The sequence below is a fragment of the Mya arenaria genome, chromosome 16 (assembly GCF_026914265.1).
Source record: "Mya arenaria isolate MELC-2E11 chromosome 16, ASM2691426v1".
Lineage (NCBI taxonomy): Eukaryota > Metazoa > Mollusca > Bivalvia > Myida > Myidae > Mya > Mya arenaria.
The window spans coordinates 29,228,295-29,256,200 of record NC_069137.1 but is presented as its reverse complement, the minus strand read 5'-3'; the positions used below and the strand labels follow the sequence as shown (position 1 = coordinate 29,256,200).

At 35.3% G+C, this 27,906-nt stretch overlaps 1 protein-coding gene across 4 annotated transcripts; it reads right to left on the bottom strand.

Annotated features, from left to right (window-relative positions):
* Positions 1 to 177: 177 nt before the first annotated feature.
* On the bottom strand, positions 178 to 27,835 carry LOC128222182 (tropomodulin-like). 4 transcript variants are annotated; one of them, XM_052931065.1, is made up of 10 exons: positions 27,770 to 27,835; positions 18,605 to 18,797; positions 18,196 to 18,352; positions 16,185 to 16,325; positions 15,725 to 15,811; positions 8,186 to 8,316; positions 7,443 to 7,550; positions 6,936 to 7,079; positions 6,346 to 6,493; positions 178 to 3,594 (listed from the first exon to the last, which is right to left on the bottom strand). In XM_052931065.1, exons 2-10 carry the CDS (start codon positions 18,746 to 18,748, stop codon positions 3,557 to 3,559), a joined length of 1,098 nt encoding a protein of 365 aa, XP_052787025.1. In that variant the 5' UTR covers positions 18,749 to 18,797; positions 27,770 to 27,835; the 3' UTR covers positions 178 to 3,556. The 4 variants fall into 4 exon arrangements, with proteins under 4 accessions (XP_052787025.1, XP_052787024.1, XP_052787027.1 ...); XM_052931064.1 differs by lacking the exon at positions 27,770 to 27,835 and adding an exon at positions 23,946 to 24,056; XM_052931067.1 differs by lacking the exon at positions 27,770 to 27,835 and adding an exon at positions 23,946 to 24,056 and having other exon boundaries at positions 16,185 to 16,298.
* Between the last annotated feature and the right edge of the window lie 71 nt (positions 27,836 to 27,906).

The following is a 27,906-nucleotide window of genomic DNA, read 5'->3' as shown; positions in this document are numbered from 1 at the left end:
GCTATATTATCTTGATACCTGTCATTCTGTTCAGAAGAGCAGTTTCATCATCAACACCACTCCCATACACAGGAAACTCAATTACATTCCTTATTAGGAATATCAATGTGCTTATTCTAATCTTACCTATAAACTTTTATGACTCAATAGGCATACAACGAAACAAAATGAGAGGCATATTTTTAAGTTTTTATTTATTTAAAAAAATCTTTTCCTAGGTTCACCTATTAAAACACAAATCATGATGGTACAAGGTTTATATATAGAACAGCAACAATGGAAAAAAAAAACAACGTGTGAATATAAGTTTAACTGTTATGACACATCTGGTAAAATTGAAATCAGATCTGAATTGTCATAATTATAACAACATTGACATCTATTTAATCAATAAAACAGCTGTTTCCAAATGTTCCTTAATCATTCTATAAGGTATTTATTTTCCTGTTTTTAGGTCTTTTTTCTCGTTCAATGTTTATAGTAAGATATTGTTCTGAAAATCATAGTAACAATAATTATGATTGGCTAGCAGAGTACATGTGATACACAATGCTATCTAACGCTGTATTTAATTGGCTACTAACTAGACTGATACACACATAATCGATTGACTGTTTTACAATGAAAAAATTGCTTTTAACACAAAGCGACTAACTAGCCCCTTGACAGGGCAAGATTTAAGCAAAGACACATATGTATACGGTCAAGTATTAAGACCTTAAAAAACATTCAGATTTTTCAATTGACAAGGAATGTGGGTGTTACCAAACAAGTAACTTCCAAGTAGATATTGAAATAATTATTTTTCAAAATAATTGCTTTTTTTCTTCGGTACAGATAGACTGTACATTATAAAACCTTTTTTGGGTTTTTCGACAACAAATAATTCATGAACTTACAGTACTGAATAAAGACATACAAAAATGGTAAAGTATTACCTGATCAATCAAAATAAACATGTTATGGAAGGATGTTTTAATAAATATATGTACACATTTCATGCAAAATTACGTGTGAACATGTAAAGCCTGTACAATATGGGCGCTAAAACTAAAAGAATATATACTTATTGCTCACCAGAATAAATCTAAAACTCAATCAAGTTTCTACTATGTTCAATAATAGAAATGAGAACTATCTAGTTATGAAAATCCTTACATTAAAATATTTTTTTATAAATGTAGCTAAGGTGCAATTTCTTGTGTGTGTGTTGACAGATGCTGGTCAAACAAACCTAGCTATCTTCATAAATATTGCAAACAGTCATTAATTAAGTTTATGAATGATACACAGCTCCCCTGTGAGATCTTTTTAACAGTTCAATGGCACTGGTGACAATACCTTCTGGGTAAAGACACTCCAAGGATACTTGATGAAGCAGCTCCAAAATATCTTCTGACATTTGACCATATTAAACATTGTAAAATCTTGATTGAGTCCTATGGCATAATTCAGAGAATTGGATCACAGATTAAGGCATACACTATTGAGAAATTACTATAAAAGAATGGAGACATATTCTGTGGGCTTTTAAGTTAAGCAATATTTAACATGGAGTACCAGTTCACAATGAGTACTGGGGTCGAAGAAGTACCCTTTCACATTTGAGTACTGGTGTCACAATGAGTGCCAGAGTACCCATATCACAACGAGTACCTGTGACTTTATGTGAATTATAGTCCGTAAATGCAGTTCACTAAAAACATTGAGAGTAAATATGTCCAAAAAAAATAAAAACAACATATATCAAACATATACTTTTACAATTATCTGAATTAAAGATTAGTTAGTTAACCTCAAAGTAATAACCACAGCAAACATGACAAAATCAGTTAGCCTCATTGATTTGAGATTGTATTAAAGTATTATATTTTTCTCTCTTTTATAATAAAGTAACCTCTTTTATAATCATTTATATATATGAATAATATATAATATGGCAATTATTTCTCTATTAATATATAATCTTTATTATTTTTTTTTACAGAAAGCAAATTAATACAATACATCTAAGCTCTGTAATCCTAAGCAATACATATATAACCGGCAGTACCATTTTCATCTTAAAAAAAACAACAAGCTTAACAAAAATAACAATATTCATTAAAGCTGCACTCTCACAGATTTACCATTAATACAAATTTTATTATTTGTCTTGGAAAGAGCAATTTTTGGCGTAAATACCTGCAAACCAACGATAAAATTGATTGCTGACAAAAGATCAGATCACAGGTTTTCATATATCCGTTCGAAAATTATAGTTTTATGGCTTAAACCGTTACTAATGGTTTAAGAAAAATGCATAAAACATCAATTTTTGAACTTAAATATAAAAATCTGTGATCTACTCTTTTGTCAGGAGTCTTATATAACTGGTTTCTTTTGATGTTCACAAAAATCGGCTCGTTAAAATATAAACAATCGACAAAAAAAATAAAAAATTGTCAAAACGTTCAATCTGTGAGAGTGCAGCTTTAAATTGTATTCTCAATCATATTTAAAATATTTTAATACATGTTAATTAAATGTCAGTGCAATATAATTGTTCATGACGCAAAAGACAAATTTACTAACATGATTTAGTTTAGAAATAAGATCTAAATTTAATTTTTATAAAACATCTTAATGACATTGAGTATAAATTAAAAACAAGAATCCTCTTGTAATGAGATAAATGATTTCATATAAAGCTAAACACAGAATCCTGATTTAATACATTGGTACAGGTTATATAAGGAAAATGGCATTGTTCATAGAAAAAATAAAAACAAAAAACTTGGGTGTATACATTTAACTAACCATGATATTAAAATCCCAGTTACATTTACCAAATTCATTGATCTGAGACTTGATATCCTTTATATGAACTAAACAAATATCAGGCAAAAATTGTCAAAGTCTTAATAAATGCTGATCTATTTCAAGGTTCTATCGAAATAATAACAACAAATAATGGGATCTTCATCTAAGTGTGTAAACTATACTTCTAAATGTGCCAACAATCAAAACAGTTTTATTCAAAAAAAGGTCTCACATCCAATACATGTCATACTATGTGATGTAACTACACTTTCTTTATTAAAAAGTTTCAAGAGTAAAAGTTTTCAGACTGGTTCAAAGGTGTAAATCAATGACTCTTTGCTAATTTCTATCCTGGATAATGTTCACAGACCAAAGTTGTGAACCAATTTCACAATGTGTATCTCTTTGAAGATGTCTGATGGAAGTGTCCTCAAAAGTTTGCCCACAGGTGTATAGACAGCACTTATTGGGTAAATGTATTAGCCAAATGTTCAGATTTTTTCCACAGGTTTGAATCGATGTCCAATAATTTGTATTCCTTTGTTTATATCTTAGTATCCATATAACTGTACACAGTCATCCATAATTTGTATCTCTAGGTATATTTCCAAATAGTGTTAAACGGTTTTTGTCCACAGGTGTAAAATGACTTGAGGATAAAACCAGAAGAATAAAGGACACAGTCACGGGTATCAAGATACACAAAAGGTAGTTATCATGCCACACTGACTAAGGTTCTCCGTGGTTATGTTATTTATGCTTCTCCTTTGTCTGATACTCGCTTCTTGCGTACTGAAAAAATATCAAAATAGTAGTAATATTTAATACAAACAATATTCATGTTAAAACTCAAGGAACCTATTTTAAGCTAAACCAGTGGTACAACAGAGGAGTACAGCAGTAGTTATAATAACAGAGAGTATGGAAATATTAACAGGCCTAAACTAGACAGTTTATTCATAAGACCTTTGACCTCTTAGTGTGACCTTGACCTTGAACCAAGCTGATTGTAACATATTGACACAGTCTCATTCTCAATATGGTGAACTTCAGACACAAAATATAGTCATAATCCTTTGACCATGAACAGAGCTGGTTGTAACATGCACACTGCCTCAATATGAAAAACATTTGTGGCAAGTTTTTTCAATTATTTCAAGAGGTTCATGAGAGAGGGGCAGACATGAAGTGTAGTCATATGACCTTTTACCTTTAAATGTGACCTTGAACTTAAACCAAGCTTGATGTAACATGCTCTCTGCACATCCTCACATCAGACATGAAATATAGTCATATTATAGTCTTATGACCTTTGACTTTTAAGAGTGACCTTGATCTTAAACCAAGCTAGTTTTTACATGCCCCCTAAACTGTTTGAACATTTCGTGGCAAGTTTATTTTATAACCAATTGGTTCAAGAGATATGAAGCAGACACCTTTTATAATGGACAGACTGATGGAATGACAAAAGGTCAACTTAAGCAAAAACAACTTTTTAACTCAATACTCTAGGTCAGCAATGCTGTATATAATTTAGTTCTGTACATGAGACAAGTGTTTAGCAGAAATGGCTCAAGAAACTGCTGAAACAAGAGCGGTCACAGACAGCTATATCCCTCGCCTCATGGGGGGCATTTTTTGTAACGAAAGCCAATCAATGGTAAGGGTAGTTTCTCAGGAACATAAGAAATGCGTAAAATTAAGGAAGGGCAATAACTTTCAAAAAAGGTCAAATTGCAAAAGCCTGACAATATGCGCTGCGTCACTATATAGTCATAAGCGTAAGAGGAGTTGCGAAGAAACCAATTTTAAATGTAAAATAAAGAAAGGGCAATAACTCTTTCAAAAATGGTCAAATCGCGAAATCCCACAATATTTGCTGCGTCACTATCTAGTCATCAATCTGTGAAAGTTTGGTAGAAATTGCATGAAAAACGTAAGAGGAGTTGTGAAGAAACCAATTTTAAATGTAAAAAAAGGGGCAATAACTCTTTCAAAAATGGCTAATTGCGAAAGCCCGACAATATGCGCTGCATCACTATATAGTCATTAATCTGTGAAAGTTTGGTAGAAATCGCATGAAAAACGTAGGAGTTGCGAAGAAACCAATTTTAAATGTAAAATAAGCAAAGGGCAATAACTCTTTCAAAAATGGTCAAATCGCTTATAAGCCAGACAATATGCGCTGCTTCACTATATGATCATCAATCTGTGAAAGTTTGGTAGAAATCGCATGTAAACCATTAAAGGAGTTGCGAAGAAACCAATTTTAAATGTAAAATAAGCAAAGGGCAATAACTCTTTCAAAAATGGTCAAATTGCAAAAGCCCGACAATATGCGCTGCGTCACTATATAGTCATCAATCTGTGAAAGTTTGGTAGAAATTGCATGAAAAAACGTAAGAGGATTTGCGAAGAAACCAATTTTAAATGTAAAATAAGCAAAGTGCAATAGCTCTATTAAAAATGGTTGAATCGGGAAAGCCAGACAATATGCGCTGCTTCACTTTATGATCATCAATCTGTGAAAGTTTGGTAGAAATCGCATGAAAAACGTAAGAGGAGTTGCGAAGAAACCAATTTTAAATGCAAAATAAGCAAAGGACAATAACTCTTTCAAAAATGGTTGAATCGGGAAAGCCCAACAATATGCGCTGCTTCACTTTATGATCATCAATCTGTGAAAGTTTGGTAGAAATTGCATGAAAAACATAAAAGGAGTTGCGAAGAAACCAATTTTAAATGTAAAATAAGCAAAGGGCAATTACTCTTTCAAAAATGTTCAAATCAGGAAAGCCCGACAATATGCGCTGCTTCACTTTATGATCATCAATCTGTGAAAGTTTGGTAGAAATCGCATAAAAAACTTAAAGAGGAGTTGCGAAGAAACCAATTTTAAATGTAAAATAAGCAAAGGGCAATAACTCCTACAAAAATGGTTGAATCGCAAAAGCCCAACAATATGCGCTGCTTCACTTTATGATTAACAATCTGTGAAAGTTTGGTAGAAATCGCATGAGAAATGTAAGAGGAGATGCAAAGAAATGAATGTGGGACCGACGGACGGACGCACGCACGCACACATGCACGCATGCACGGCATCGCGCCTACCATTACTATATCCCCTTCGCCTTTTCAAGGCGGGGGATAAAAAAGTCGCAGAATAACCAGTTATGTTAAACTTTAATATTTGCAATTTAGAAGTTCGCAACTCAAATTTTCCCTGTCAAAAGGCTCCGCCATGTTTTTCAAAAATCTTATAAAAGTTCTAGAAGCTGTCCTCATTATTATGTCTATTTAGCGCTATTGGCTGTGTGAACATGTCTTTAAAGTTTCATGTCAATAGTTAGAAAGTTTTTCTAGTTTTAGCCAAGTTTTGACTTCACAACAATGCTGATGATGAAGTTTCAAAAACACTATAACTATGACAATACCTCAATATTTTTTCTTGGGATTGCAGACAAGCTTGTCAATGACATAACACACCTAAAAACTACTGCTTATAAGAGATTTTAACACAACAAAGGGAGCTAATGCTCTCACCTTGATCATAATTGCTTTGTAGTTTCTCTGTGACTTTCACCCGAGTTTCCGGGAATTCGAAAGCAAGTCCCAACTTCATCATTTTGTCATTTTCTTGGACCAACTTTATAATCTTAGTCTCTACTTTATTCCCCAGGGCTTCTGGTTTCTGAAAATAATTATTTCAAATATTTCATCAAATGAAAAATACTTTCTTTTCAATCTGCTAAAAATTCCTATTTTGAGCAAGTGTTTTTCAAATCAGTACAATGTATACTGTAAATAGTAGAAATCATTTTCACCACTGTTAAATAATCATGTAAAGTTATTGAGCTCATTATTTACAAAGTGTTTGTATCAGAGTAAAACATAAAAGTATATGGCCAAATACACAACTGATCCACGCCCATCATTATTGAATAACAAGGTGAAATTGGATGAAATTTCTCATTTTTTTTTTTTGAGATATGAGCCTAGATCATTTTAATAAACACGTCAGCTTATGGTATCAAACTGATCATTTTTTATTGATCTATACTATCAACCAATTTAAAATCAATCAATTACCATCAAACTTGTCCATAACTCTGTATAAAACTTTTGATTCTAACCTGATTTGTGGCTCGAAACTCTGTCACAGTCTTGTTGACATTTATGGACTTCAGTATTTCCACTATCAACTCTCCCGTGACGAAATTAGACTCTATGTTCAGTGAAGTAAGCGTTTTGTTTTCTTTCAATGCTTCACTAAGTCTCTGTAAACAGAACAACTTGTACATTTAAGTTAAAAATAAGAAAACTTTTACAAAAATCAATCATAATCCCCTAGAACTCACTAGCCAGCCAGTGAAGTACATTGTTGTACCTTCAATTTCTGTAATTCAGAAAATATGGCTGTTAATCAGTTTAAATCCACCCAAACAGCTTCCAAACATTCATGTGAAATGTTCTCAACTAATACATTATCTCAACAACTCTGTCTGACATAACTGAAAAAAAAAAAACCTCCGTCTGTCAAAGCACTGCTGGCGTTTTCTCTGTTTCTCACCACTAAACGGTCACAATAATGAACAATTATGTTAGCCAATCGGTATATTATAACTGAACAAATAAATTACCTTTGCGACTCTGTCTGTCATAGCAACACTCGCCATTTCAAGGGTTTCTAACTGTGTGTTTGTTTTGAGTCCGTCACACACAGCTTCCAAACGTTCATACGAAATATTCTAAAGAAAGAAAAGAATGTGAATGCTTTTGTGTAGTTTACTCAAAATACTTCAAATATGTTCGAAAATTTTACAAACAAAGACATTGTCAGAACAATAAATCCCATATTATGATTAAAATGTTGTATCACTGAAATTAATCATCAGGGAGTATATCTTGACTCGTTCTCAAGTAAAACCATGATTAACATTTTAGCTTTACAGAAAAGCCTTTGTTTAAATAATAAGAAAAAATCTTGCTTAATTTTTAGACTATGCATGGTGTGATGTATAAATGTTAAACAGGAAACTTTATGTCACATATTTTTGTAATAAATATGGTCGTTAATATGCTCCACTGAGTACCTTCGGACATTTGACTACAAAAATTTCTTAATCATGAAAAATTAACGAGGCATTTTCGGAATCTAAGCCAATGAAATTACTTTTAAATATTAAGTAGCATCATCCTTCCATAAGTCAAGGTAAATCTAAGTCAAAGAGTACCTACCTCATTAATATTCATGAAAAACAAGATTTTTTCAGTAAATTTACCCACAGGAATACAATGTAAAACCAACGATGGACATCATGTAACTCACTCAAATTAAGCATCTTCAAAGACATTTTTGGTTTAATGATCCTATGCCCCCTACCTTAATATTATTCAGATTCAGATGTTTAAGCGAAGAGTCGTTATCCTTGATGAGTCTTATGCTCTGTTCGACGTCTGTTGTATTTGGTGGCTCAAACGGGGCGACCTTCAGTTGTTCTGCTTTTGCCAAACCTGTAATACAGATGAAATACATTACATATATATCTATATATATATTCATTATACCTCACTTTTGTCTACAATGGTAAAATCCCATTACCCGAAAAAAGAGATATTTTGACTGTCAGAAATTTTTTCAACCTTTTTGACATGTGACCAAGCAAAATTCACATGTGACCGCAGTGATATTTTGAATGTCATATAAGGGCAAATAACAGCATCAATATTTGAGCTAAATTTGCCTCCCTTATACACATACAGCTGTCACATCACATCAATGTGTACAAAAAAACTTCAGACGAAAGGAACTGTCAGTTTAAGAAATTTTATCACAATTAACGGTGGAATTCTGTTCTAGATATAATTATTTTATTATGTTATATTTTGTTGACCTTGTTAAACCTGTTTAATTAAATTAATTAAGAAACATTTTTAAACCTTTTATGTACTTAATTGTGTTCGGTATATTAAAATAATACGCCTCAAGTGACATTCTGCCATGGGGTTGACAATATCAATGTCACACATGCTGCCATATGATATTTATAATATATATATATATATATATAGGACCTTAGGTATGGCTGTTGAATGCCAATGCATATTCTAATGAGATCATGTAGGTTAATAAATCATAAATCTTTACTAAATCTGTAAAATCTATTTGATAATTCACTATATCTAAGTATTATCTTCCAAGTTCTGCATGCCTTGACATTTTGACATTTGGCGCTATATGTTTGTTTATTGGATGACACCAGGTTCAGCAGGTTCAAGTTGAAAATAAAGTGGGAGAAAGGCTCAAAGCTTGGCCGGTGAACTATATGTATGTGGAGATGCATAAGTTTGTCTAATGATATTATAAAACTTCAAAACTATCCATTGACAGAACCAGTCTTTTAAGGTTGTAGGGCATAGCACTGACACACCAGGCAATCCTTCAACATCCTTCCTGAGATGAGTTGGCAATCAAACGTCAGTTGGCATTCAGATGTATAACAGTCTGCCATTACAATGTACGCTTGTATGAAGTCAGTTGGCATTCAGATGTATTACAGTCTGCCATTACAATGTACGCTTGTATGAAGTCAGTTGGCATTCAGATGTATTACAGTCTGCCATTACAATGTACGCTTGTATGAAGTCAGTTGGCATTCAGATGTATTACAGTCTGCCATTACAATGTAAGCTTGTATGAAGTCAGTTGGCATTCAGATGTATTACAGTCTGCCATTACAATGTATGCTTGTATGAAGTCAGTTGGCATTCAGATGTATTACAGTCTGCCATTACAATGTAAGCTTGTATGAAGTCAGTTGGCATTCAGATGTATAACAGTCTGCCATTACAATGTATGCTTGTATGAAGTCAGTTGGCATTCAGATGTATTACAGTCTGCCATTACAATGTATGCTTGTATGAAGTCAGTTGGCATTCAGATGTATTACAGTCTGCCATTACAATGTAAGCTTGTATGAAGTCAGTTGGCATTCAGATGTATAACAGTCTGCCATTACAATGTACGCTTGTATGAAGTCAGTTGGCATTCAGATGTATTACAGTCTGCCATTACAATGTACGTTTGTATGAAGTCAGTTGGCATTCAGATGTATTACAGTCTGCCATTACAATGTAAGCTTGTATGAAGTCAGTTGGCATTCAGATGTATAACAGTCTGCCATTACAATGTATGCTTTTACGAAGTCAGTTGGCATTCAGATGTATTACAGTCTGCCATTACAATGTATGCTTTTACGAAGTCAGTTGGCATTCAGATGTATTACAGTCTGCCATTACAATGTATGCTTTTACGAAGTCAGCTGGCATTCAGATGTATTACAGTCTGCCATTACAATGTATGCTTTTACGAAGTCAGTTGGCATTCAGATGTATTACAGTCTGCCATTACAATGTATGCTTTTACGAAGTCAGTTGGCATTCAGATGTATAACAGTCCGCCATTACAATGTATGCTTTTACGAAGTCGGCTGGCATTCAGATGTATAACAGTCCGCCATTACAATGTAAGCTTGTACGAAGTCGGTTGGCATTCAGATGTATAACAGTCCGCCATTACAATGTATGCTTGTACGAAGTCGGTTGGCATTCAGATGTATTACAGTCCGCCATTACAATGTATGCTTGTATGAAGTCAGCTGGCATTCAGATGTATTACAGTCTGCCATTACAATGTATGCTTGTATGAAGTCAGCTGGCATTCAGATGTATTACAGTCTGCCTTTACAATGTATGCTTGTATGAAGTCAGCTGGCATTCAGATGTATTACAGTCTGCCTTTACAATGTATGCTTGTACGAAGTCAGTTGGCATTCAGATGTATAACAGTCCGCCATTACAATGCATGCTTGTATGAAGTCGGTTGGCATTCAGATGTATAACAGTCTGCCATTACAATGTAAGCTTGTATGAAGTCAGTTGGCATTCAGATGTATAACAGTCTGCCATTACAATGTAAGCTTGTATGAAGTCAGTTGGCATTCAGATGTATAACAGTCTGCCATTACAATGTATGCTTGTATGAAGTCAGTTGGCATTCAGATGTATAACAGTCCGCCATTACAATGTATGCTTGTACGAAGTCGGTTGGCATTCAGATGTATAACAGTCCGCCATTACAATGTATGCTTGTACGAAGTCAGTTGGCATTCAGATGTATAACAGTCTGCCATTACAATGTATGCTTGTACGAAGTCAGTTGGCATTCAGATGTATTACAGTCTGCCATTACAATGTATGCTTGTACGAAGTCAGTTGGCATTCAGATGTATTACAGTCTGCCATTACAATGTATGCTTGTACGAAGTCAGTTGGCATTCAGATGTATTACAGTCCGCCATTACAATGTATGCTTGTACGAAGTCAGTTGGCATTCAGATGTATTACAGTCCGCCATTACAATGTATGCTTGTACGAAGTCAGTTGGCATTCAGATGTATTACAGTCTGCCATTACAATGTATGCTTGTACGAAGTCGGTTGGCATTCAGATGTATTACAGTCTGCCATTACAATGTATGCTTGTACGAAGTCGGTTGGCATTCAGATGTATAACAGTCCGCCATTACAATGCACGCTTGTACGAAGTCGGTTGGCATTCAGATGTATAACAGTCCGCCATTACAATGTATGCTTGTATGAAGTCGGTTGGCATTCAGATGTATAACAGTCCGCCATTACAATGTATGCTTGTATGAAGTCAGTTGGCATTCAGATGTATTACAGTCCGCCATTACAATGTATGCTTGTACGAAGTCAGTTGGCATTCAGATGTATTACAGTCTGCCATTACAATGTATGCTTGTACGAAGTCGGTTGGCATTCAGATGTATTACAGTCTGCCATTACAATGTATGCTTGTACGAAGTCGGTTGGCATTCAGATGTATAACAGTCCGCCATTACAATGCATGCTTGTACGAAGTCGGTTGGCATTCAGATGTATAACAGTCCGCCATTACAATGTATGCTTGTATGAAGTCGGTTGGCATTCAGATGTATAACAGTCCGCCATTACAATGTATGCTTGTATGAAGTCGGTTGGCATTCAGATGTATAACAGTCCGCCATTACAATGTATGCTTGTACGAAGTCAGTTGGCATTCAGATGTATAACAGTCTGCCATTACAATGTATGCTTGTACGAAGTCGGTTGGCATTCAGATGTATAACAGTCCGCCATTACAATGTATGCTTGTATGAAGTCGGTTGGCATTCAGATGTATAACAGTCCGCCATTACAATGTATGCTTGTATGAAGTCGGTTGGCATTCAGATGTATAACAGTCCGCCATTACAATGTATGCTTGTACGAAGTCGGTTGGCATTCAGATGTATAACAGTCCGCCATTACAATGTATGCTTGTATGAAGTCGGTTGGCATTCAGATGTATAACAGTCTGCCATTACAATGTATGCTTGTACGAAGTCGGTTGGCATTCAGATGTATAACAGTCCGCCATTACAATGTATGCTTGTATGAAGTCGGTTGGCATTCAGATGTATAACAGTCCGCCATTACAATGTATGCTTGTATGAAGTCGGTTGGCATTCAGATGTATTACAGTCCGCCATTACAATGTATGCTTGTATGAAGTCGGTTGGCATTCAGATGTATAACAGTCCGCCATTACAATGTATGCTTGTACGAAGTCGGTTGGCATTCAGATGTATAACAGTCCGCCATTACAATGTATGCTTGTACGAAGTCGGTTGGCATTCAGATGTATAACAGTCCGCCATTACAATGTATGCTTGTATGAAGTCGGTTGGCATTCAGATGTATTACAGTCCGCCATTACAATGTATGCTTGTATGAAGTCGGTTGGCATTCAGATGTATTACAGTCCGCCATTACAATGTACGCTTCTATGAAGTCGGTTGGCATTCAGATGTATAACAGTCTGCCATTACAATGTACGCTTCTATGAAGTCGGTTGGCATTCAGATGTATAACAGTCCGCCATTACAATGTATGCTTGTATGAAGTCAGGTTGGCATTCAGATGTATAACAGTCCGCCATTACAATGTATGCTTGTATGAAGTCGGTTGGCATTCAGATGTATAACAGTCCGCCATTACAATGTATGCTTGTATGAAGTCAGTTGGCATTCAGATGTATAACAGTCCGCCATTACAATGTATGCTTGTATGAAGTCAGTTGGCATTCAGATGTATTACAGTCTGCCATTACAATGTATGCTTGTACGAAGTCAGTTGGCATTCAGATGTATTACAGTCTGCCATTACAATGTATGCTTGTATGAAGTCAGTTGGCATTCAGATGTATTACAGTCCGCCATTACAATGTATGCTTGTATGAAGTCAGTTGGCATTCAGATGTATTACAGTCCGCCATTACAATGTATGCTTGTATGAAGTCGGTTGGCATTCAGATGTATTACAGTCTGCCATTACAATGTATGCTTGTATGAAGTCAGTTGGCATTCAGATGTATTACAGTCCGCCATTACAATGTATGCTGTCAGTTGGCATTCAGATGTATTACAGTCTGCCATTACAATGTATGCTTTTACGAAGTCAGTTGGCATTCAGATGTATTACAGTCCGCCATTACAATGTATGCTTGTATGAAGTCAGTTGGCATTCAGATGTATTACAGTCTGCCATTACAATGTATGCTTTTACGAAGTCGGTTGGCATTCAGATGTATTACAGTCTGCCATTACAATGTATGCTTTTACGAAGTCGGTTGGCATTCAGATGTATTACAGTCCGCCATTACAATGTATGCTTGTACGAAGTCAGTTGGCATTCAGATGTATTACAGTCTGCCATTACAATGTATGCTTGTATGAAGTCAGTTGGCATTCAGATGTATTACAGTCTGCCATTACAATGTATGCTTGTATGAAGTCAGTTGGCATTCAGATGTATTACAGTCCGCCATTACAATGTATGCTGTCAGTTGGCATTCAGATGTATTACAGTCCGCCATTACAATGTATGCTTGTATGAAGTCAGTTGGCATTCAGATGTATAACAGTCCGCCATTACAATGTATGCTTGTATGAAGTCAGTTGGCATTCAGATGTATTACAGTCTGCCATTACAATGTAAGCTTGTATGAAGTCAGTTGGCATTCAGATGTATAACAGTCCGCCATTACAATGTAAGCTTGTATGAAGTCAGTTGGCATTCAGATGTATAACAGTCTGCCATTACAATGTATGCTTGTATGAAGTCAGTTGGCATTCAGATGTATAACAGTCCGCCATTACAATGCATGCTTGTATGAAGTCAGTTGGCATTCAGATGTATTACAGTCCGCCATTACAATGTAAGCTTGTATGAAGTCAGTTGGCATTCAGATGTATTACAGTCTGCCATTACAATGTAAGCTTGTATGAAGTCAGTTGGCATTCAGATGTATAACAGTCTGCCATTACAATGTAAGCTTGTACGAAGTCAGTTGGCATTCAGATGTATAACAGTCCGCCATTACAATGTATGCTTGTACGAAGTCAGTTGGCATTCAGATGTATAACAGTCTGCCATTACAATGTAAGCTTGTATGAAGTCAGTTGGCATTCAGATGTATAACAGTCCGCCATTACAATGTAAGCTTGTATGAAGTCAGTTGGCATTCAGATGTATAACAGTCCGCCATTACAATGTAAGCTTGTATGAAGTCAGTTGGCATTCAGATGTATTACAGTCTGCCATTACAATGTAAGCTTGTATGAAGTCAGTTGGCATTCAGATGTATTACAGTCTGCCATTACAATGTAAGCTTGTATGAAGTCAGTTGGCATTCAGATGTATAACAGTCTGCCATTACAATGTATGCTTGTATGAAGTCAGTTGGCATTCAGATGTATAACAGTCTGCCATTACAATGTATGCTTGTACGAAGTCAGTTGGCATTCAGATGTATAACAGTCCGCCATTACAATGTAAGCTTGTATGAAGTCAGTTGGCATTCAGATGTATAACAGTCTGCCATTACAATGTAAGCTTGTATGAAGTCAGTTGGCATTCAGATGTATAACAGTCCGCCATTACAATGTAAGCTTGTATGAAGTCGGTTGGCATTCAGATGTATTACAGTCTGCCATTACAATGTAAGCTTGTATGAAGTCAGTTGGCATTCAGATGTATAACAGTCTGCCATTACAATGTATGCTTGTATGAAGTCAGCTGGCATTCAGATGTATAACAGTCCGCCATTACAATGTATGCTTGTATGAAGTCAGTTGGCATTCAGATGTATAACAGTCCGCCATTACAATGTATGCTTGTATGAAGTCGGTTGGCATTCAGATGTATTACAGTCCGCCATTACAATGTATGCTTGTATGAAGTCAGCTGGCATTCAGATGTATTACAGTCTGCCATTACAATGTATGCTTGTATGAAGTCAGCTGGCATTCAGATGTATAACAGTCCGCCATTACAATGTAAGCTTGTACGAAGTCAGCTGGCATTCAGATGTATTACAGTCTGCCATTACAATGTATGCTTGTATGAAGTCGGTTGGCATTCAGATGTATAACAGTCCGCCATTACAATGTATGCTTGTATGAAGTCAGTTGGCATTCAGATGTATTACAGTCTGCCATTACAATGTATGCTTGTATGAAGTCAGCTGGCATTCAGATGTATAACAGTCCGCCATTACAATGTATGCTTGTATGAAGTCAGTTGGCATTCAGATGTATTACAGTCTGCCATTACAATGTATGCTTGTATGAAGTCGGTTGGCATTCAGATGTATAACAGTCCGCCATTACAATGTAAGCTTGTACGAAGTCAGCTGGCATTCAGATGTATTACAGTCCGCCATTACAATGTAAGCTTGTATGAAGTCAGTTGGCATTCAGATGTATAACAGTCTGCCATTACAATGTATGCTTGTATGAAGTCGTACACATTAAGCTTACCTGCAAAGCCCCCACTCTCCAGTTTCTCATTATTCTCCGAGGCATAAAACTGGGTCTGATTCAGCATCCCATGAAATCCCAACACAGCTGAAAAATGGTCAGTACATTATTTGGATGGTGTCTGTGAAAATGAGTCATCTTGAGGTATTTACATTCACATAAACAACAAATTCAAATGTTAACCTAGAGACGGGATAACAAACAAACTTATAACAATGTGCAAAAATTAAATTAAATAAACCTTTTCAATAATATTTAAAATAAGTATGATTGTCTGGTGATGAGGCACAAAACTTCGCAAAAATGAAACATGCATTCTATTAATGTTCAAAATCACTGAATCAAAGCATGGTTACACCACATCAGACCATCTCTAGTTTTAGAAGGTGAGTGGTCTGTGATTAAAAAAACTTGCTTAACATGCTGGATGTACTTGATTTCCTAGATACACAGTGTTTACCTGCTAAATCGACAAGCTCATCCTCTGTAGCCTGTGTCAGAATGTCGTCCCACTCTGTATCTATGTCTTTTTCCTCCTGAGTCTTTGGCACTTCCTTAGCTTTCCAGGTCTTCTCTGAAATATCTGCCACATCTGAAGACCCTGGGTGAGCAAAGGTTAATGGTTAGTGGGGGGGGGGGGGGCGTGCACAAGATGCATTGGGGAACACAAAGCATGTTACCGGTAAATGCAACACAAAACATACAGTTTTTATGTAGTATAAATCATTTTGCAACTCAGAATTATTATTTTTTTTACATTAGTAGATGTGTGAGGTTTAGGATGCATAAGGGGACAAATCATGTAATATAGTCCAAATACCTGTAATTGTATGTCAGAAATGATTTGATGCATGGGGGACAATTCATGGAAGGCAATAACACAGTGCCAGGGGAAAAAATATACATTGGAGCCCTTGGAATGTACATTTAGTCCAAATAATAGTGTGTCAGGAAATGTTATGATGTCATGCAAGCTATGATATGGCAATGGCAGGTGGATTGGGTAAGTCCAAATAATTATCCTTCAAAATGGACATTTGCATTTGAAACATCTTGTTACTATGGAATAAAGAGAAACTAATGCGGATCCATATTAATGCATTTGAAAATGTTTTTGTTATTAAAGCAGATCAGTGTCATTTTCAACTGTTGCAAAGCATACTAAGTATACCTGTAAAACTGTTTAAAGTAGAGTGATGAAACTAGTCAAACTTATGTCAAAATGGATATGTATAGCAAGTATTGTTTAATAATTTATTATCTAAAACACTTTAAGCTTTGTGTCCTAACACTCAAAATTGTAAAATGCTGAAAAACTAAACTATGCTGCATATCACACCAAGTTTATATAATGATTGCATCATCGTTTAAGGCATGCTAAATGTCAGATGTTTATTGACAAAGAGATCTGATGGAGAGAAAAGTCGGGGAAATACAAAGTGATTCATGTGAAATTATTCTGGACATTTTTCAAAGGGGTTGTGCTCTGGATTAAACATTATTTATCAACCATGTTTAACTTGTTAACACATAATTCAAGGGTTAAATACAAAAAGGCAGGCCTCAAAACAGACATAAACTTTTAATGTTAAACACAAGTCCAGTAAAATCTCATTCCACCATGTATTAATGATAAAAATAACTTAATGTTTAACAACCTTTCATTCCAAAAACATTGCATTCAACATCAACCTTATTAATACAACTTATGATAACCATATAAATAAGTTGTCTAATTAAAGCTACCACAATCATGTTCATGCATTAGTTCTAGTAGTTGTGCCAAAACTCATCCCTTTCATGAACATATTATCAATATCTCGTCTACAATGGAAGTGACACATCATGCTCAATATTTACCAAAGGAAATGGTCAGGACCACCTAATAGTCCTGACTCTATTATCTTTAAAGTTTTCACAAAATTGAATCGATAAATCTCAGCTGAAAGGACACATGCTGTAAATATCTTAAGTATTCAATACAAAAGGTAAATATTAATAAAATATTTATCCTAATCTATTCAAACAGCTAGAGAAAGAGTTAAGTCATTTTCAATCATTCATTCCTACAGGTTTAATCTACAAAAATGCCTAATATTCCCCACTCCCTCTAATGTTTCATATCTTAGATATACAAATATCCGAACAGACCTCGAAATGACAGTTTTTTTCAATTAAAAAATAATTTAAACTGACACTCAACAACCAACAGGAGTGCTGAAGATTGAATGCCAACACTTGTCTGGTATTTTTATTGGTCGAAAAAAGGCTCATAACTCAACATTCATTCAAGTCAGAGTAAACAGCCTTGCTGTGCAAGTGTGTAATGTCTCTGACAACATGTGTAGTAAGTTAATTTCAACAATTTCTACGAAAATGACGAAAACGCCAACTCTATACCTTCATTTTTTTCTTCTTTAAAAACCCCAAAAAAGTTAAAAAAATGGATAGCATATTTGTGTTTCTCTTACCCGGAGCTTTCTTCACATACTGCTTGATGTTCTCCCAGTCCTTTTCGTCCTTAGCCTTCTTCTCTAGAAAGGCCAGCAGCTTTTTACGGCTGAATGGACCGGTAGGATCCTTAGTTGTCTGAGAGCGCATTCGTTCTGATGGGGGCAAGAAGGAATTCTAAAATGTACAAAGTAACATAGTATCATAAGATGTTGTGAATGAAAACTGAAAATATATATATATATATTATGTTGGTTTCAACATTACTTAGTCTTGCGAACGAGACCAAATTATTTTTATTGATCGATTTTCAGAGATTGAAATCAACCGATAACAACACCATCAACACCAAAGCTATGACAACACCTTGAATTACTCATATGTCTTTGAAAAGCATACAAGTTAAAAGAAGAGAAAACTTCAACGTACATCAGGATCAAAGTCACCGTTAAGCTCATCCAGTTCTTCTTGTGTGAGTTGAGCAAGTAATTCATCAATATTGTCCAGGTCAATATCGGGCACATCTTCCGATTTCTGACCTGTCAGTTTTAGAAATTCTGCCGAATCTGTCATGTTTACTGGATGCTAGGTGGGTGTCTTCTGATGTTGTATGTCTCAGGATCTGAAAATAAGGAAATTGCCTTTGTTTACCTTGGAATAAATGATAAAAAATTCAGGCTCTTCAGTCTGAACATAATCTAGAGATTGCATCATCAGTTAATCTTGTAATATAACCAGACTTAAGGGTGGGATTTATTTATATATCAGGTCAATTGGAAGGTTCAATGCAATATCAATAAGGTCACGAATGAGGTGAGTCCGGGAGGGTTGTCGCCTCACAGCTTGGTTTTGGACATGTAATTCTCAGTCTATATATAAAATGCCATGTGCAATTGACTGTATGTTTACCTGCAACTTCAATCCAGCTTTGTTTGAGTGTATATATAATTATCATTGTTAAATTGAACATCATTTTAGTGTTTTATACACCACAACAAAACGAAAATATGTATGTTTGTCAACTTTCTAATTGTTAACTGTAATGTCCTCAATATTCACTGACTGTTTTCTTCTTCTGTGGCAAAAAACTAGAAAACAGGAAATGCCCCCACATAAAGGGCCTGTTACACACTACCTCGCCGGAACTAAACAGGAGCGCACAATTTACAATGGCAAGAAAATCGGCAGGGCTCCGTTGAGAAAGTATTTGAAAACTCTCAACTGACTGTAACAATACCCATGTACACTGTAGTACCAGCACAAGAGCTGATGTTCTACTGAAATACAAGTTTTCTGTCACCGATGTTATACGGAGGTGCCGTCGTTGTTCTACCGATGTGCCTACCAGAGTAATACTGTTGAGCTGCCATTGTACTATATAAGAACAGGCTAAGAGAGGTAAAACATTGTAAGTACATCGGCAGGACTATGGTAGTTCATCTGTACTAGTATGGTACACACTGAGGCCACCAGAGAGCTGAGAATCCATTATGGGACCCTACCAGTGCTCTATCGACATAAACGAAGCCAAGCTGCTGTGCTGCTGTTATACTGCAGTGTAATCTCATCAAGCTGCTGTGCTGCTGTTATACTGCAGTGTAATCTCATCAAGCTGGTGTGCTGCTGTTATACTGCAGTGTAATCTCATCAAGCTGCTGTGCTGCTGTTATACTGCAGTGTAATCTCATCAAGCTGGTGTGCTGCTGTTATACTGCAGTGTAATCTCATCAAGCTGGTGTGCTGCTGTTATACTGCAGTGTAATCTCATCAAGCTGGTGTGCTGCTGTTATACTGCAGTGTAATCTCATCAAGCTGCTGTGCTGCTGTTATACTGCAGTGTAATCTCATCAAGCTGGTGTGCTGCTGTTATACTGCAGTGTAATCTCATCAAGCTGGTGTGCTGCTGTTATACTGCAGTGTAATCTCATCAAGCTGGTGTGCTGCTGTTATACTGCAGTGTAATCTCATCAAGCTGGTGTGCTGCTGTTATACTGCAGTGTAATCTCATCAAGCTGGTGTGCTGCTGTTATACTGCAGTGTAATCTCATCAAGCTGGTGTGCTGCTGTTATACTGCAGTGTAATCTCATCAAGCTGGTGTGCTGCTGTTATACTGCAGTGTAATCTCATCAAGCTGGTGTGCTGCTGTTATACTGCAGTGTAATCTCATCAAGCTGGTGTGCTGCTGTTATACTGCAGTGTAATCTCATCAAGCTGGTGTGCTGCTGTTATACTGCAGTGTAATCTCATCAAGCTCACTCCAGTATGTTCAAAAATTAATACTCTCATCCGCCATGCCTGTTTTTCGTCTATGATCTGACAACTTGTCCTGACAGTGTACTCAGTGACATGATACCCTTTAGCTGCCATTCTGTACCCATCCCAAAATTTGTTTGCTACTGTACAGGCCCTTAAGACAGTAGACTATATAGCAAGTTTTCAATACCAAATATATTAAATGAGTAAAAAAATGTTAGCGGCAGCTCCCACGTACATGTTTATCAATAATATAAAGGATGTGAATACACAAAACAGATAATGAATCTGTTAGGAAAACATAAAAACCATCTTCTACATGTGAAATATAACTGTTGATGCTCACACAAATTCAAAAAGAATTATTGCAATCTTAAAGATTAAAACAAACAAGTCTTCTCTATGAATATTATAAATAAATAATAAGTATAATCTTGCCTGTTACAAATCCTTTGAAATCCTTTACACACACTTAAGCAATATGAAGAGCAATGTAAATGTATGGTGATAGTTACATGTATGTAATTAATTAACCACCCATGTAGCCTAATTATGACCTACTAATCACCAACACCATCTAACATGTAAGGCTTATAATGCAACATGTAAAATATACACATCAAGTAACACAAATTAAACTTAAATATTCATGTAATTTTCCAAAGTAACAAGTTTACAAATATAAGTACTGGTAAAAATAAAATCAAGTAGCTCTTTTGGATTGATGTTTTTAAACCTTAGTAGAAAGACAAGTCCAGTTAATTAAACACAACCTTTGACTCATTGAGGGCAGGTCCTCAGGTATTTAGTAAATTTCTACATTAATATTGTAAGTGATACATGTTACATATCAGCCAGGAATGTCCATTAATGATTACAGTGATTCACATTAAGTGTTTCACCTGAGTGTTTCACATGTTGGTCTAGCCCAGAGTATCATGTATGTTCACCAACACCCCCCCACCTCAGTTTTCATGCAAATTTTATTTACCAACATATTTAACCAACATTACCCGGTATAACACAGGCCATCCTTGTATTAGCCTCTATTAGAGTTACAATGTGTGACTTCATTTTACTAATTATTTATTATATAAAGTCCAAAAGAAACACACACACATATATATAAGGCTATATGATAATGTACTACCAATGAAACTCATTTATTCTAAAAGAGTGCCTGCAACATAATAATAAAATGCAAACGTAACATTATTATAATAAACTAACTATAACAAACATCATAATCATAGATCACACTATAGCCAGCTTAAGTTTATTGTTAAAACTTAAGTGAATCCTCTTACAGAGGCTCTTACTTTCTTGATTTTAACAGGTGAATCTTAACAAACTGTGGAAATAGTCATAAAGGATACAGCATTATTTTGTAATGGTCTTGGCAAGCTGTGATGAATGGTGAATAGCCAGTTACACTGTTTAAAAATGTCATGGTCCTGCTCCATGATTTTCATAGGACAATCTTAGTGCAAACGTAACCAGGGATGATTGACCTGGCAGCTAAAGGGCTGAATATATTTAGGTAAGAGGTTTGGGGAGGGGGTGCTTCAGGCCCCCAAGGGGTCATTGGGGAAGAAGCTTTTGGCAACAGAAGCAAAACAGGCTTATTAGATAGTACTTTTGTTGGCTCTACTGGCTTCAGATTTGAAGCAATCTTCCTATGATTTAATACCGAGATGCGATGAATCTCCAATAGATAACTGTTAAGATGTTTTTTGTTGATTTCATTTATTTCATTAGGGATTTACACCCTCAAACAATTTATGTATGGAAGAATTGGTGTATACATGACATTGTCCATAATTAAACAAACCTTACCACATTGTTTTATCTGTTTTGTTTACATTTTTAGGCAAAATTGGAACTCCCAATTTCTTTTGACATGTGGTGAGAAAAAAAGACATTTGATAAATTACGATATAGGCCACTAAAATCAGGGCTAAAATCTGACAGAAAGAAATAGGAAGACAACACTGCATTAAAGGAGTGGAGAGAAAAATGCTTTAAAAATCCAAACAAATCAAGGGTACCCCAAGTAGATGCTCATCTGTTTAACAATCATTATCAAGGGGCATAACTCACAATTAGGTCAGGCCAGAGATTATTATGTAAGCCATATCATTGGGCCTTGATAAGCATTTGCATATTTGTTTAATGTTAATGTTAATTTGTTTGCAACTTGTGTGTAACACCATTCATTTAAATGCACGGTTTATGGTTTGGGATTATGGCCAATATGTTAAGTAATAACATCATTACTGCATGCAGCTGCCTTCAGTAAACAAAGGCTTCACTTGTTTCTTTGAAAAGAACAACAAACGATAAACTTAATGTTTTGAGAATAATTAACTCATTCCTTAATGCAAATGTTTTTATTATGAATACAACATATCAATATAATTTAAAATTGGCTCTTACTTTTCGTTTCAATCTTTAATACAGAAAAATATTCTCAAAAAGTATATTGACAAACAAATATTATTTAAGAGGTATATTGACAGTGGTATATTGATGTAGGCATATATTTATGTAGTACAATATTATACCTCTGTACATAACAAAGTTTGATAGTTCATACATACAATATTGTGGAATATCCATTAAGTTAGTCACATAACAACAAAAGCATAATCAAGAATTGACTTTACCCTAGCACAAATATCAGCAAATATTGATAATATAATGCCTCTTATAAAAGTTTACTATTAATCCGTTTATAATTGTATCTCAAAAGTTGAAAACACAATGTCTCCACACGCACAGTTATATGTAATCTATTATGTACACATGTGTATATATTTACTATACTTGATGTTTATTACCAGGTAATAGCTAAGCTGTATTAAGATGGCATGTTCTGGAAATAACAGGTACAGTGTATAGGCATTCAGCTTTTGAATAAGAAACTATCAGGGTATGGAGCGGACAAAATGAATATGGTTAAAAGTGAATTTGGCTAAATTTCGACATTTCAAGTGCCATAAATGTATATCTTGAGTAATAATTGTGATGCCTCAGCCAGAGACATTGTATCTTTGGTAAATATTGGATAACAATTATCCATACTTGTTAGAGAACAGACATTTTGATCCCAATATCATATGTCTGCCATGAGATCAGCTATTTCAATATTGGAAAATGTCATTATTAAAAGCGAAATAATTACCAATTTTGTAAACAAGGAAGTAACATTTTATGAAGACATTTGAGCTTTAATATTGTGAAAACTAAAGCAATTCCTGAAAAACTAAAAACCAAACTAGACCTAGATTTGAGTTTTAACAGTAATACACATACTTTTATAACATGACTTATAATATTCAGAGAATCTCTGCCCATACAGAAATCTGAATTCTGTTTAGTAACGCAATTGAAAATTGAGGTCTTCAAAGATGATACCTAAATGAGTGAATATCAACATTTGCCGATTAGGGTTCCAGCTGTCATTATCTTATTTGCCACACTTTATTTCCTAATAAAAAAGTGCAATTTACAAACCATGAGCTGTTCCCTTTCAACTCTTCTAAACTCCTTTCTTTAAAAGAATTGTTATTAGAACACCATTTTCTTGACAATTTATGACAAATACCGGTACTTAACTCAAGTTTCCATTGCAACAACAGCTTTTTTTCTAACTTATTTCAACTGCCTTCATAGTGTCTGTTTCAAACATCCTGATTGTTTTAAAATACTTAAATGAATCACCAAGCTTTTCTTCATCTATATTCATTAGAGATTTTGTTAGAAAAAAACAACATGAATATAAGCTTTATTTGGAATATTGATACGCTAGTTTTGCATATCATTTCAATAATGTACTTTAGTTATTAACATCATGATTGTGTGATGGCAGTAAATGCGCAACAGCATGGTATTATTTGTAAACATGTATATTTTGCAGTTTTAGAGATATCATCATGAAATTGTTAGTATTGTTTCCCGAAATATCCTTGTACTGAAATACCAGGATTTTTATCCATTCCCCAGTGTACTGGCTAGGGATGAACATTCCCTGTATAAATTTAAAATGAAAAATGACTGTTATTGGGAAAAATGTAGACTAGATTGTTTTGTTGCATACAATTTCTTACAAGATACATACCAAATACAGTGCATTTCAGTTAAATGCTTCATCAGGGGTGTAGAAATTAATTGAAGTAGCAGGAAATATCCTGAAAGTAGGCGGGGGGGGGGGGGGTCTGGGTGACCTCCCCCAGTTAGGGAGAAGGGGGCAAGGCTCCTTGTGGGATGAATGTAAGAATTTAAGCCTTTTTTAACCAAAATTTCTTGTCTTCTTTCTGGTGCATGTTTATTTTGTAACAGGGAACCTTAACATAAATGTACTTGAATATGATACTGAATCTGAGTACCTCCCCCCCCCACCACCACCACCACCACCAGTGAGGGCTTACTAATAAACCAAATTACTGTCATATTCAGATTCAGGATACCAATTATATACTTTTCAGCCACTGAATCAATCTGATCCTCTGAAAATTAAACATCTAACTTCATTTTCTGTGGTTCTAGATATTTCACCTGCAGCTAACTTATTCCGTTTTAACAACCAAAAGAAATATCTGGACACTTTGTGACGTTTAAAGTGTACAAAATTTCAAAGGTACATGTAAAATTCATCAAAATAATGGATTATGTTTAGCAGTGACATCACCGCAAGCTTGTTTCATTTTGTTTACATCCGGGTAACACGCGTATACAAAAAGGACTGTTGCGAAAATGGAAATAGGACTAACAGAAGCCCTGACTAATGTTGCAAACTTATTACGCTTTTTGGTGTCTGGAAAAAAATATTCTTTTTTTCACCCTCCATTGCTTCACAAATCAACTTCAACTTCAAAACATCCCCAGAGGGAGATGCGACTAATGAGGTTATGTATCGAGCTAATGTTATTGTATTCCAAACGCTGGGAAACCAAACCATAGTACTTGAAAACATCCCAGAGGGGGATGCGGCTAATGAGGTTATGTATCGAGCTAATGTTATTGTATTCCAAACGCTGGGAAACCCAAACCATAGTACTTGAAAACATCCCAGAGGGGGATGCGGCTAATGACGTCACGTATCAAGCTAATGCTGTATCGTAGTCCGAACATGCGGAAACCAAAATAAACAATACCAACAATCGGGGTTTTAAACGAATGTAAACATAAAAACATGACCATAAAATAATTTTATTTTTGTTGATGCGGGGAAAATAGCCGGGTGAAGATGCTAAAGTAGCCGGGTTATTTTACCGGCTTCCGGCCCATTTCTACACCCCTGCTTCATATAACTGTTTATGGCTAGTTTTAATAAAACTATTGTGAAAGCTTGCAAGGACATGCTTAATCCTGGCACATGACATGTCATAAAACCTGTCACTTATGGCCGTGTTCCAAGGGTCGACTGTAATGGCATGCCGTGGCATATGAGTATTATTTTTTTTGAAGGATTAAGGCGCATTTAAAGAACAGAATACCAGTCTCATCAAAATGCCAAACTTTCAGATACAACTTTCATGTGCAATTGACGGAATTTTATACCCATGAGTCAGGCACCTAGACATTACAGGGCAGTCTGAAACATAAGTGATATTTAATGCATCTCAGACTGTAAGAATAAACACCAGTTTTCTCCGAACCACTTTCATATTTTATACAACAACAACAAATCAGAAGCCACCATATTTGTTTTCTCTTATGATTTTTTAATGGATCCAGGGTTCGAATTTAACTTTGAGGAGTTCAAAGCAACTCGCAAAACAAAAAAATCAACTTGCAATTTTATTATTTATAATATTGTCTTATTACAGTAGAAATTTACACCTAAGACATATTATAAATATTAAAAAGTATCAATCTTGAGTGAGTCGACTACTAGAACTTTAAGATTGCTTATTCTTTTTGGGGGGTACGGAAAGACTCATCAGGTGCTGGCCCCGTTTTGATAACAAAGCTGTCCAATAATTTTGACATTGTTCACCGTGTATTTTTACCCTCACCATCGGGTACTACCCATTCGGCAAGCACGCTACAGATTTCATTAAGTCTATAAGTATGAAAAACAATAACATTATAAATTTAAAAGAAATAAAAGCAACAGTAAATGTAGCGTGGATGCTTTGGATCATGAAATATATCGATCGACGAAGTCTATTCACTTTGACAGTTAGGCGGAAATATATTCAAAGGTTGATGGGGTTTACATATAGTGCCTGAGAGAATCTCATTTAAATTAAGCTTGTATCAATGACTATCTAAATAGGCAATACTGGCTCTAGAGCCCTTTTACGAATTGCCACATCGCGGAAAAAATATTGACAGAAAAGACGTCGCAAAATGGGTGCCATTTCTATATAATCGGACTTTTGAACAGGTCTTTCCCTTTTTTTGGGAGGGGGATTTTATTTTTTTGTTGGTGGTGGTGGGGGGGGGGAGTTGATGGCGCAAAATGATGCCACTTTAGAGTATGTTTAGCATGATTCTTAATAATAATATCAAAAGGGAATCACACTACATAAATTACATCGTACAATATTGAACCATATAGCCTGATTTTCCGCTGCCGATATAAACAATCTAGTCAATTAAGAAATATCCCTTTGAAGTTAAAACAAACACCCTTTTTTCCATTTATTGAATTTTGAGCAAAACTCTGCCTGAAATGGAGTTAAGGAATACATGTTCAGAAGAAGAATACTTTAGATAGGATGCAGGAAATTGAATTATTTTGTTCAAATGCAGTGCAGTACATAAAAGTGTGTCCTATGATCACAGTATTATTTGGTACAGTCTTGATCTATATTAATCCAACGGCAAAGTGTTTTGATCACGCAGCTAACAGTTTATGCATTTACAATTTGCTGAACTGTCCCAAAAATTGTAGCACACTAACCAAGCAGTTACAAAGGTAGTTTAAGGAGTTGAAACTGACTGCCTGAAAATGCCTTTAAAGCAAACTAGTATTGCAATCAATGTTTAACTGATGATTTGATTAGCATTTTGGGCTAAAGTTTATTGAACAGGCATCCCCATACGTTGAATAAACATATTTATATATCACAAACCACATTGTGTTATATCAGGGCACACTTTTGTCGATGATTTCCCATCCCGAACAGTAATAATTAACCATAAAAGGCAATAATTCAGTAACAGACCCCCTGCAGTAAACATCAATTGTCAGCAAAATTGCGAACAATGATAGAAGTTTATCAATTGGAGTAACATAATAAAGGATGGAGGTTTTTAAAATACTTAGTTTTACAATTATAGGATATGTAACTTCTAAGCATTTGTTGTCGAAGAAGAAAAATATTTACCTTCAAACCGGAAATGCACAACCAGCCTTCACCTTTGCAATAATTTTGTTTGTGGGTGTAGCAAAGTCAACGGTAACAGACTACCATATTTTAACGTGAATAATTAAAAAACACAACGGAAAAAACAGTGTTAATCT

Bases quoted from the DNA above. Each gene is read 5' to 3' on its own strand.
- LOC128222182 (XM_052931065.1), bottom strand. From the start codon at position 18,748: ATGACAGATTCGGCAGAATTTCTAAAACTGACAGGTCAGAAATCGGAA. The intron at 18,353-18,604 runs GTACGTTGAAGT...TGTACATTTTAG, and splicing joins ACGGTGACTTTGATCCTGAT to AATTCCTTCTTGCCCCCATC. The intron at 16,326-18,195 runs GTAAGAGAAACA...TTGCTCACCCAG, and splicing joins GTATGTGAAGAAAGCTCCGG to GGTCTTCAGATGTGGCAGAT.